The sequence below is a fragment of the Homarus americanus genome, unplaced genomic scaffold, assembly GCF_018991925.1.
Source record: "Homarus americanus isolate GMGI-L3 unplaced genomic scaffold, GMGI_Hamer_2.0 scaffold59495, whole genome shotgun sequence".
Classification (NCBI taxonomy): domain Eukaryota; kingdom Metazoa; phylum Arthropoda; class Malacostraca; order Decapoda; family Nephropidae; genus Homarus; species Homarus americanus.
The window spans coordinates 2,335,211-2,349,105 of NW_024732415.1; the positions used below are offsets into that span (position 1 = coordinate 2,335,211).

The 13,895-nt window shown below is 38.3% G+C and overlaps 1 protein-coding gene across 1 annotated transcript in view; it reads left to right on the top strand.

The window, feature by feature from the left end:
* The window catches only part of LOC121868583 (sodium-dependent proline transporter-like), a 61,711-nt gene that overhangs the window by 34,864 nt on the left and 12,952 nt on the right, over positions 1-13,895 (top strand). Inside the window, exons 2-3 of the mRNA XM_042369352.1 lie at positions 11,971-12,147; positions 13,416-13,590. Coding sequence (XP_042225286.1) covers positions 11,971-12,147; positions 13,416-13,590 — 352 coding nt within the window. The remainder of the gene's footprint in view (positions 1-11,970; positions 12,148-13,415; positions 13,591-13,895) is intronic.

Sequence of the window (13,895 nt, forward strand, 5' to 3'; positions counted from 1 at the left end):
ACACACACACACACACACACACACACACACACACACACACACACACACATTAACTCTCTCCTCCACGTTTCACTCTTCAAACCCAACTTGCATAATAGTCACCATACTAACTCCCAGCTAGAGCTAAAGCTTGGTGACAGCTAAAACTTAGTATCAGAGCTAAAGCCTGGTAATACAGGTAAGCCATTATAACACAGCTAAAGCTTTGTGACACGGTAAAGCCTGGAGACATAAACCCTGGTGACAAAGCTTAGGTACAGTTAACTCTTGCGACACAGCTAAAGCTTAGTGACAGCTAAATCTTAATGACAGCTTAAGCCTGGTGGCCCAGTAAAGCCTGGTGACACATTAAAGCCCGATGGCCCAGTAAAACCTAATTCTCAATTCCATCGCATATCGTGTGACGTCATGAACGGCATTACGTCATCAACTTTGTGACGTACAAGTATATTCTTTATTTATTTTTAACCGTGACTCCTCAGGTTGAGATGACTGGCGGGGGGTTGAGCAAGTGTGTGCGGGTGTTAGGCCATCACCACAAGGTTATTATACCATTTAACGGACTTATTAAGGCGTAGTAGAGGTATCGTGTGACGGTCATCTGAAAATCCTGTATTGGGTAAGACATCTCCCTCCCGTGAGATTTTCTCATATTGCATGAGGTAAACCTCGAGAACATTTACGCGGTTAATTGTTGCAACGGAGTCCACTTGTGTAAGACTTGAGAGACTTCCCGGAGTGTTGGGGTCTACTGTACTGTAAGTTGTAACCCACCTTGTTTGGTAACGTTGACAGTCCAAATTAAGACCTGAGCGGTTTTTTTTTTCGCGCGACATAGAAATCAATATTGCCAAACGGGACTTTTCACAGGGACGTTCACGACATGAAAAAATAAATAAATAAAAGACTGACGCTGACCGAGCACTTGTCCATTTTAGACGAATGTTTGCTTTGTCGCGCGACCGTCGTGTTTCAGGTCTGATTGAGTGAATACTTCTGCAAGTGTCTCTTTCTCTCTTACTTTTCTGGTACTGTATTTATCTTTATGTGATTGTGTATTTGAATATGCAATATAGATATCTACAACTATATAGTATAATAGAAATACACAGTAGAACTTATGCATATTATAAGGTGATATATCATCGCTTCTTCGCCTACTAATTATGAATACCGGTAATGAGAATTATATAAAATAAATTCAGGAAAACATACCGGGAGACCAGGTTAAGCACCGGTTGTCACTGATTAGATACAATACACCGTTGATCTCTCTCCTTTCTCCATCTCCAGAACCTCAACGTATGTATTCCCATTCCATAAAACGAGCCAAACTTCAGTAGTCTAAACTGCATAACTATAAAAAGGTCAAGTTCTTTGGCCATTATAATACATGAAAAACACAAGTCACGCCTGAATCCACTTACAAGATACACACACACGGCTTGTTAGTGATAATAGCGGTTGTTTAGATCGCTTAGCAGCTTGTTAAAGGCAGGCCGTTGTGTTCCCATTGGTGGAGAGGGTCCAAGAAGAGGGTCAGAGTATCGTTTTCAGACACCTGCGGGCGGTGGTAGGTGAACCAACACCACCATCCTCTGCAGCAGTTTCTTATTACAGTAAATATAATAATGGACCACTTTATCGAATTCCTTGCCACTCTAAAGACATAAGACTATCGCCTTCTATCTATTTCACACATTTATAAACACTATACTAAACCCTATTGCAGTGGTGGTCGCTTATGTCCTAACTAGTGCGACGATTTTACAGATATTACAACCCCGAGTAATTTTTAAGGTAAATAACAGCTTCTGTGGTTGGTTAGTTAGGTTAGGTTAGGTTAACAACATAAAGAGTTAGGGGGGGAATAAAAATTGACTTACATCTAAAAGCAACGCTAAAAAGGAAATTCGGAAGTAATCAAAAAATATGGAATAAGAACAATCAGTAATACCCTACTACTGCTACTACTATTACGAATAATAATAATAATAAATTAGGAAGTAATGTTAGGATGGGGGTGTACCAATCAAGGTGTATGTGTGGTAGTTACATACTTGTGTGGTAGTGATGGTGGTGGTAGTGGTGATGATGGTAGTTACATGTGTGGTGGTTGAAGGTAATATATAACATCATGGTAATGTACTGATGTTTTTGTTAAGATATATTGTGATTCTCTTATTCTTTACACGGTACTAAAATAAACGTGTTAATAACTGCTACAGGTGTTTAAAGATGGTCTTCCGACTCTTGCTATACAGGGAAAGTTGCTTTAAAAATGAAAACATGGAAAACGTATCGTACGATAGTTGGTGCCGGCGTGGAGAAGAGAACATACTGTTTTTTTTCTTTTAATCTTTAAACTGATTATCTATATACTAGGCATTATGTTAAGTATTAGTCAACTAGATGTGGATAAGTCACAAGATGTATAAACGTTATGTATTTTAGCGTTAAGAAAGTCATTGACAGTGAAATCTGAGGAAAGTTGAGAGTGGGACCTGCACAAGAGTGTTGAGCCAGACTTGTTGTTTCTCCCAGGAGGAGCAGGTCATTGATCACTATGAGATACTAACGAATAATGACCCAGAGTATCCCTCTAGGATTATGGGACCGACTTCATTGTTATTAACCTATATTAACGGAATCCCCCCCCCCCCCTTGATGTGGGTCATTAACCTGTGCCCTGGCGGGCTAATCCCGTAAAAAAAATCTATGAACCTTGGTAAACAGCATTACAAACTTCAACCAGTACACCGTCCATATGGACTTTTTTTTTTAATATAGAAGACTTGATATTATACGACCATCGTGAGCTCCTCTTCACGGGGATAAAGTCAAGAACAGTATACGTGAGTCGCCTGGATAGCAAACATTTTTGGGGTGAGAGTTGTAACTCCATACATTCAGGAGCCAGTAAATGCCCAGTTAAGTACCTGCCAACAGTGCGTAACAGAGACCGCCCAAGTGGCTAACGAGCCGATCACCGGTGAAGAGTATAAAAGTAAAAGAAACAATCTGCCAGAAAGATTTGTGACGGCGCCGAGTGTGAGCTGATTCAAGACCACACTTGTCTGACATTGACGCAGGTACAGATACATTTAGGAGCCAGTACATGCCCAGTACTTGTCAACGATGTGCAAGAGACGTGGTCGACCGCCCAAGCAGCTGATCAGTGGCATCACCAGAGGATAGAGCGAAGCATTAACATAAACTCTGAGCGTACGTCCGTTTCTCTTTAATTCGACTGTTTAACTCCTTAGGATTTGGTCCACAAAGAAATTCGATTCAGGGCTGAAGTATCTCCACAAAGCCTCTCGCGAATACACCTGTCAACCTCTCAGACAACAGGGTACAGTACTATATAAAGGTTTAGTACAACATTCCAGTATTTATATTTAACCTCATCCTTTAATAGTGTAGTACTTCAGTAACGGACAGTTATAAAATCGTAGAGTAATCGTGTTAATCAGTACAAGAACAGTCATAAGCCTCGGCACTGCAGCATACCCATATTATCCACTTACCCATCACCTATATCATGGACATACTGATGCTTGTCATTAACTACAGAAACCAGTTGAAAGGTGTGTAGTTAGTTCACCCATTCAGCAACCATATCTATTCGGTTAAATTTACATGCAAGTTCACATTGCTTCAGTATGTTCATTACAGTGTAAGTATACAAACAATGGCAAACAGTAAGTTGGCTCGACCATGACTAGCACAAATACTGGCAAAAACTTGTCTAGTCGAAGATCGATAAAGGTGACCACAAGGTAATTAGTACATCAACACAACACATGCTACTGCTTCATTCGGTGTCAGTTTGGTGTAACATTTAAATTATAAACTTGGTGTCTTCCCTCGCTTGCATTTAAGTTTTACTGCTACTTGTCTGTGACTTAATGTATTGTCTTTTGCACTAGTTACACCATGAAGTTGGTGGAGGTGAAAGGGGGAAAAAAATAGACAAAAAATACCCTCACAAAAGACTTTCATTTTCATTGAGCGCGGTCAGTCCCGACACAGCGCCAGCCAGACCTAGATTCTTCAAAGGTTTGTATCCCAAAATGCAAGAATGCACTTTGGTTAACTTAAACTAAAACAGAAAGATAATGCCCCCCCCCCCCAAAAAAAAAGAACAATTTAATCACAAAATCTGCCTTAACTAGATGACGTTCACAAAGCAGACATTGAAGATAATTAAAATTAGCAACAGTTTCTAAGTGAAAACAATGTGTTATCTCAGACCGCCAAAGAATACCTAGACTTACTGAAAAAATCCATTTATTATATATTTTAGTCATTATTTGTCCGTACTTTAAAACCCCCAACTTGGACTTTTTTAATATACGGTCATGAAACACGTTCAAGAATAGATATATCAACAGACGGCACCAGGATGAGAAAGTAAACGAAATATGTATATATTTCTGTTAAATAACCTTAGTATATATCGTTAAATTAACCTTAATATATCTCGTTAAATGCCTTCAGTATATTTCGTTAAATAACTTCAGTACAATCTCATTAAATAACCTCAGTAGTCAGTACAATCTCGTTAAGTAACCTCAACACAAGTTCGTGAAATTTCCTCGTTTTATAACTTTAGGATAATCTCGTTAAAATGTTCTATAATTCTAATAACCCTTGTATAATCTTAGTAAAATACCTCATCGAATATTCGTTAAATAACATCAGTGTATACTCGTTAAATTGCCTCAGTATAATAGCGTTGAATAAACTCAGTGTAATCTCGTGGACTCGGGTTAAGATGTGAGAGGAAAGTGTGGGAAGGCCCCTAGTAGCGTCAGATCCGCTAGGACGGTGATCCAGAGTAAAAGTGACGTTACAAGACTCGCTTTGCTTTTGTTTATCTCAGGGATGATAATGGCTTGGGCCTCAGGTTCCAAAGTGCTTTTGTTTTCGTCGTCTTTGGTTGAATCGGTCAATTGTTAGTCTCGTTCTATTGACTGTAATAGCTTTGCAGTTCTGAATACAAACACGTCTTTGTATATTAAAATTGTTTTATTATAACAGCGTCATCCTATTTAATTTTTCATTTTGTTATCGTTCATTCCAGAAACTGGACTAACACATACGTATGTCTGAAATTGTATTTTGATTCCTAGTGAAAAAGTCTTTAATAAAACAGTGGGCAGTGAAGGAGCAAACAGGTTCTTGTGGCGCCATTGTGCGAAAAACTGCCAGAGACAAGGCTAGTCACTTGTTTCTAGTCATTGTCGGTGTTAGTAGTGCCAGGGTGGTGGTGGTGGGACAAATTCTCAGTTTCGCAATGAACATTTTTTCCAAAACGAGAGGTAAAAACGCATACAATCGGTGTATTAAACCTCCGGCGCAAACATAACGGCCAAAATGGCACATGTATCAGAGAATTTGCAACCTACTGTATTTTGCATTCCACATTCAAGAATGGAGATACTGTATCCATAAGATAGGAATCTGAAATTCCGCTCCTAGGGTCTCTCTTTAGCTTCGTTCCTTATTTTCTTGGGAACCAGAATGCTTTTTGGTTATGCCATTGGCTGTGAAACTTTAATGTCATTCATGCCGTCATCTTAGTGTTGAAGTGAACTAGTTGGATGTGCACTCACATTTCCAATTGCCCTTTTACTGGAGATGTGGGAATGCTTCTAGCTGGCTTGTCTAAATTAGGAATAAACAAATTTGCTAGCCAACACGGCGTCGGTATTGCGCTGAAACTTATCGTAATAGTTTCTTGTCTTCCAGTAAGAGAAAAATATATATCCGATTTTTTTAGAACCCACTCAGCCTCGAATTTATTTTGGTATAAGTAGTCAGTATGTCACTCGTTATTAAATAGCAGTCAAAATTGAATCCAGTCTTTAAATATCAGTCAATGAAAATTTAATCACCAGTTAACATCATTTTTTTTCCACCGACTATACTGTACTCACCGACCTTAAACCAGTCCAGAACAACTCGTCAGTCTTCAGCTAAAAGTCAGTCAGAATGTATACCAGCCAAAAAAGCAAGTAGCAACCACTGAACCAGTAAATGTCCCGCCAGTCTTGCAACTACACAGCCAGGTCAGTTGTAAAAGTAAACAACCAAGTAACTAACAAGCATCGATGTAGTTACTTCGTTGGGAATTGATGTTCAGGGTCCATGCCTGCGGTCATTCCCTTCCACCACTTTCCATCCTTCTCCCTTCATCCATTCACCTTTCCTCAGGCCCATTCACACCATATGTACTGTACACACACACACACACTCTTACCGTCCCCAGTCTGGTAATTTGGCAATTGATTACCATCTGGTGATTGACTGACGACTTTCACTGGCAGGAGGCATGTGACCACCCGGCGATGTCACCCCTGACAAGCCAGACACGATTCTTGACTTAAGCTGACAGCCTAGTCTCACCTAACCTGACTTAACCTAATCTAAGTAACATTGATTGGCATAACGTATATCTATCTAACCTAACCTAATTTTACGTAGAGTAGCTAGACGTAACCTAATCCTACCAATCCTACTCCTGTATATCAGAATCTAACTACCTAACCTTAATTTCTCTAGCCTAGTCTAAATTTAATTTGTTAAGGCCATGTTAGGTTAGTTACACTCTAGTCTAACCTAACATACTGTAAACGTGGCCTGACCTAGCTACTGCACCAAAGCTCATGTGGGTTTATAAGCTGTAACCTAATTACTTAATCTTTTCCTCTCTAACTTATCTAAAAACTCCCACAGTAAATAGCTGCTGAAAGGGGTGAAATTATATCAAGGGTCATTATCAATACTACTAATTACCCAAATTACAAGTTTTAGTGAAAGAACAAATAATTAATTTACTTTTAATAAACTTTTTTACGTAAATTTTATTGATGCTTGAATGAACGCGTTAAACGGGTTTAGTAACAGGATTCTATTAACAGTGCAAAGAAAAAATTATTCCAGAATTACAAGAAGAGAGTAATTATCGGTTGAAATGCGAGTGAATTAATTATCACTGAGACCACAATCTAATATTTCCGTTCAGATAATACCGAGTCAGTTCGAAACAGCCAGTCAGCGTTTTCATTAACACACGCACACACACACAAACACACTTATTTAATAATACTTCAAACTTTTCGTCTCTAACCGTACAGTATATAGAAATACAGGTGTAGAATAATGCATACGCATCTACTTGTATATGGTCATGGTCTAGTCAGTCTCGTTAATTTTTCCTCACGTGCAGATGTATACGTTGGTTTCTCAAATTTATTGTTTATAAAAGACTGGCTGAGGATCGCCGCTCATAGCGAGGAAAAATTACCGTGCAAATTGAGTCAGCTTCATGTTTTGTTTTCACTCAAGGTGTACTGAGAAATGCCAGTTAGAATTAAATAACAAATAAAAGAGAAAAGAAAAACAGGGGACACACTCGTCTTTCCCTCCCAATACAGTATTAGGAAAGCTGTGTTTTGCTTACCTTGAACTATGGATGTTTCCTAGTTTTCACTATATGACGACTCAGTAACTGCTCACTTTTGATATAAAAATCATAACTATATAACGTTTACCAGACCTCTAGGGAACTTAAAATTGAACTACACCACTGTATTCGATTATCTTCCGGCCAACATTCGATGCCGTCAGCTGGGCTGTCAAACTGTCACACGAGATCCTAAAGTTAACCCCTGTACTTAGCATGCAAGAGAAATTTTTATCCTATTCTCTGGTGGCAATTTTACAAAGCTAAAAATATTTTAGTGCAGATTATTTTTTTACAGCTAAGGCAGGATCTACAGGGGAAACTTTGTAACTGGGGTTTTTAACTTTGCGAAGCTACTTTTGACCTACCTCTTCGCCACTGATCAGCTTGGGCGGTCTGTCAGTCGATCACGTGAGGGTTTCATTTGACTTATTCGTCTCCATTAAGTTAATTTTATATTTTACCCAGTGATTGTTTATTCTATCATCAAGCACTTTTTTGTTTGTTTTTTCCTGTGCCAGAATTGCTGTTCTCCTGTTTATATAGATTAAATTAATGCTTACTAATCTCACTCATTCCAAACTGGGAAGGAAACATTTCAGCCTGCTAGTTCGTCGGTGGACATTTTCAATTACCTTATATTTTTACAGGTTATCACGATTGTCACCACACGTGATTTGCACATTCAATATGCAGTCGGACGGACCAACGATGAATAAAGACATTTGAACATAATTATCCTCATCCAAATATTCAAAGCATTTTCTTCTCAAATCCATATTTTGTTTACCCATTTATTAGCCTGACGTTTAATAAAATCTAAATTCGTACCTATAACAACAATAGTTTAGTTGGGGAGGGGGGGGTTGTCTTTGCGCATTTAATTTCCAGTCACTTACACTGCCCCTTACGTTATTGATATTACTGTGTACTTATTAAAGTAGACAAATTTCACAAGCACATCTACTTCTTAAAGTTTATTTACGTGAACTCTAGTCAAGTGCGAGGTCAATAGAATACGATCTGCTCACGCATCAAAGAAAACGGAACTTTTAGGGGCTCATGTCATGAGCACTTACTTACCCCTCTTTCTAGCCAAGATCACATTTAAAATTATATAGACTAAATTTTAGCTCTGCTAAACAATTTTCATAGTTTCTATTTATATGTGTAATTTTTTTCAGCTTTTATTACACTTTAACAGTAGTGATTTCATGTGGGTTTTATTTTATATATTACTTAGATTTCCCTAGTTTACCGATTTTGAGATTTTGGTTCAGATTCTTTATTACTTGCCTTGAGAATGCAAATTCTAAAAAAAACAAAAACATACACCGTATAAAATACGCAATGAGATCAGTGACAGTAATGAGCTGCACATATTGCGATATACAGTACCCAGCGTTTTATTATAATTACTCCTTTGTGTGGTTTCAGGCCACTTTCTCCCTGATACCATTGGAACAATCTCTCCATAACCTTTAATTTTACAAGAAAATAATCACTTGCCCTCTACTTGCGACTTCATTCTGGGAACTCTCTCCGTTACTAGCATAACCTAATTATTTATAAATTTAATGCTAAGCGTCTACAAGAGGGTCATGACGGCAAACAGCCATAATGTAAAAGGTTATTATTAGAGGACGAGAGGTTTTGTTACCTCCACGTCCATTAATCACCAATTGATGTGAAAATAAGCCTATAAAAATTAGGACTGGCAATAATTTGTTGCTTTCCCGCGCGGCAGCTTACACCTCCCTCCAGCATTCAACTACAGTGTTCTTGCCTAATAATAACGGTCATTTAAAAACTTTAGAATGAAGAAAGTGAAAAAAGTAGTGTATAGTGTTTTGCTGCTGTTTTTAAATATATAAATGCTATTCCAAATTGTTTTGGGATACGTTTGAATTTTGATACTTAGTAGGCTATTGTTATGATACTCGCATCTCTTCATGTTGTAGTTGAAATTATATTGGCTTACCTTTTGAACATGATATTTGTAATGTTGATAATGCTCCATTCTTAATCTTTGCAAGTCTTCTTGGTACTGGTAATCCAAGCAGTTTAATTTTCAAATTATCCTAATAAGCATGTGGCCTCAAAAATACAAGCTGCACATTTGGGCATTTTCAGCATTTACAAAAGTCTTTCCTTGTCCACAAGTGAATACATCTTCTTCTTGGTTCTTTATCCTTCGAAAAGCGATGGAAATTTATATCACCGTTTTTAATTTACGATAAACACCCAAAAACTGAACAAGTGCCCGGCACGCTTCTTCTTGTCGACTCTTGACGAATTCCCGCGCTAGAGGTTCCGTTTTCTTTAATGCCTTACGTGGTAAATATGGCTTGGCGGGAAGTCACTTTATGCGAGCATAAAATTAACGTAAATAAAACCCTATGGTATTTAAAATTCTCTTATGCAATATTTATTTTAAAAATATGTTTCAGGTTTTATAAAAAAAGTAACTGGTGGTATTTAATGAACATAACCCATCCACAAGTCAGAAACTGACTGTACCAAAATAATTTTGTTTTAAGTCCGCTTTTTCACATTCAAACCATTATATTTTCGTTATTTATTAAGATACTTTAAGGCTCTAAATTACCATCTAGGGAGAGTTAGGTTTGGTGATGCTAGGCTTGCAAGTAATGGCAAAGTCGGTTACGTTAAGTTTGGTTAAAATGCATAAGAATAGATTATGGTAATGAACATGGTCTTCATGCTTTTACCAAAAGAAAATAGCTCTTTATACAAAAAAAAAGTGCACTTGTAAACATTTACCCTACCTTTATTATTGAGGAGACTCTTTTCAGCTGTGTGTTCCAGCATCAGAAATTCTTGAGCCACTGTTAACTAGTAGATTTATATCAGATATGACATCTGGTTTAAGATCCTCGTAATTTTTGGCTGGATCACAACCCAATACAGTACCCGCAAAATTCTTTAATTCATATGTTTTATTTTGAACTTTCTGTTCACTACAAAAAAGTTGTTCACGTATCACTGCATTATTCACATTAATTAAATCTGCCCTACAGCATCGTTGCACCCATATACGTATCCTTATACTTTTTTCTGATTTGGAAATGAGTGACATTATATAATTTATATGCAGTACACCCAAATATGACACATATTCTTGCTCGCACCATCAGTAATTTAGTTAATTACTAGTAAATATTTTTATTGTAGTTTCAAGTTCTACTTTCAGTTTAGTCATCTGATTATAAGAAATATCAAGATTTGCATGAAACTACACTGTTTTTTCACTGCTTTAAACCAGAATATTTGTGCACCAAGATCAGTGTATTTACATATGTAGAGTGACTATCTCAAGTTCCACTCTTCCAAGTTCCAATGCGTGGTCGTGGTCTTCTTGTTAAACTTAATTACTTTCGTACTCACAGTCTTCATGATTCTTCCTTAATTTCTGACATTTTTTAATCGTACATTAACTGATAACCTGTTCTGTCACTATCCGTCACCTAATGTTTCCTCTTAATATTCTCACAACAAATTTTTTTTGTTTGTGTTCAGGCTATTTAAAAGGTAAAATTTTAGTTTCTGTCATTCCTGTATTTAGATATCCAACCTAACTTAACCTAACCTAACCTAACCTAATATAACCAACCTAACCTTGCTACAGAACCACGGAACTGTATCTAACCAAATGAGACTGGGGGGGGGGGGGATCGCATCACCCCCCCTTTCTGGTGGGAGTTAAATTCCCAAGATTCCCTGGATGCCCAAAACTAAAATAATACCATTTAAAACTTCATGGAGCACTGTAAGTTTCCCAACAACTACTGTACTAGTTTAACTGTACATATTCCAACCACACACACAGGTGTTACCTAAGAGTGTGAGATAATTACAGTACAGTACATTTAATTTGTCGTCTGATATTATCCAGAGAAAACTTATAATTATGAAGTGCAGATTGATGTGTGTGTGTGTGTGTGTGTGGGTGAGTGTGTTGGAAGTAATAAATCGATATTATATATTGATTGAAGAGTCAGGGAGGAAGATATATTTCATTCAATATTTAATTTTCGTTTCGGACAATTAGACTGCATGAGCATGCTGAACACAGTTTTCATGGCACCCTGCACTACTGACAAAAATGACGAACTTTCCCTTACTCACTGATATTAACCTTCCCAGTTACAACGCCCACAGTAACATAACACTATTTAATACAATAGGAAAACTTTTTTAAGAACATCCATACAAATACAGATTCAGGGGATCACATGATGATTATTTACCCTAGTTTATTTCACCTGAGGATTAAATACCCTTACATTACCTGGGTGTTTAAGTTAGAAGAGGTTAGGTTTAATTAAGTTACCATAAGTTTAAGCATCATCTAGGGCAACTAATTTTTGCATGATCAAATATAGGTACCGGGTAAACCTTATGGGTACAGTACTTATCATGTAGTGATAGTAACACAAGGATAGTACATTAATTGACACGACACTCCCCCACAGGACCCGATTAGTCCCATCTCGTACAAACAACGGAGCAGCACGCCCGGCAGCAGTAATGGTGGAGGCGGCGGTGGTGGAGGGGAGGGTCACACCTCACCCCCCAACAAGGGCTACACCAACGGTACTGACGAACGCTGGAGACAGAACTACGTACCCACCCCTTACCATTCTTATAAGGTATGTGGGGAAAGGGAAGGTCACTAGTGATGCATGGCACTTGGTGGAGTGGAAGAGATTTTAAGTTTGGTATGAGTGGGTAGGTTGTGATGAGGATGAGACCAGGTGTGGACAATGTTAATGGTTGATAAGAGTCAGTAGTTTGGGTAGATAAGGGAGGGGGAGTAGTGGATTGATGGTTGGGATGCAGGAGGAGGAATTGGTGCCAGGGTTATGGATGGCGAGTGTTTGGGAGTTTGAACACGGAAATTGCCGGCGAGACATTGTGTAGCTGTGTCCGTGGGTATACAGACGGGAATTCGACAAACTCTTCATAAAGAACACATATAAGTTAAGGCAAAGTAGTAGCAGAGGTACAGTATTCAAGTACTGTACAGTATTACAAGTTCTATAGTTGTGGCCTGCAGGATGTGAACATACCAGAAGGCAAGAAATTGCTTTAGTGCATACAAATGAAAATTACTTATACGGTATGTGCGAAGTAGAAAGTAACCTTTAAAAAATTACCAAGCAGTTAATTATATTTACTCATACTGGGATGGAATGAGGAAAGTGATGTATAGTACTGTACAGTATATTGAATAATTGGGAAGTGTGAAGAAAGGGTGGGAGGGTGAGGGAAGGGAGTGTTAAGTGATATATAGATTTTTATCCAGGTATAGAAGAGGAAAAGAGGGGAGGTAGAGCGAGCGAAGGAGGTGGGAGCGGAGGGAAGAAAAGGAGAGTGTGTGGGGAGGGAGGAGACAGTGTGTGGGGGGAGGAAGTGTGAGGTGGGGGGAGGAGGGAGCGTGTGGGAGTGGGGAGTGTTTAGGGAGGAAAAGAGGAGGAATTATGAAGTTGGGCAGGTGTTTGAATAGGAATCAAGGTGAAAAGTTTAGTAGATATTGTTTTGGTCAGTTAGAGAAGAGTCTGGTGAGCTGACCAGAGGTGAAAAGGATAAATTATTTGGTAAGTAAATGGAAACAGACAGATGGTGTTCTGGAATCAGAGACAGACATAACAGACAAGCTGACAGACTAGAAAAAAAAAGTGATGTGAACTGAAAGATTGCAGGATAATGTTATTTTTTGTCACATACTACACCAGTATGCAGGCCAGCACAATGTTTTATGTGTGTACCGGTATATGTATGTGACATCTTTCTACTGTTATTGAAGCTTGCAATTTATTTATTAAAGAATTTAACCCATAGCTGCTGGCCTTAATTACCCCCTCCCCCTCCTTCACACACACACTTACCTTACTAACAAAAAAATATTCTTCCCCAGCAGAGCAATGGGTCAGGGTCAACACATCCCGTGGAGGAAGAAGCGCCAGAGTCAGGCGAGGGGGAACGTGGTCACTGGGGGTCCAAGGCAGAGTTCCTCCTCTCCTGCATCGGTCTGTCCGTTGGTATTGGTAATGTGTGGAGGTTCCCTTACCTCGCCTATGAGAATGGTGGAGGTGAGTACGAGCTCTGGCAAGCTGCAAAGTTCTCACAAGAGCTTGGTAGAACAGTATAATGTGTGCTGGGTATGAGTCATACACCTGTCTTTCTATATGTCAGTTATCTGTCTACTTCTGTCAATTATCATATCTATTTCTATCCTACTGTACTGAATATTTATATGGATGTTAAATGTCTGTCTTATTATCAAATACCTGTCTATATTTGAAATATTTGCATACAGTAACTCGGTCAAATAGCTATCATTACTAAGTATTTATCAATCTATATGATAAATATTTTTTATCTATATTCCTTCTAC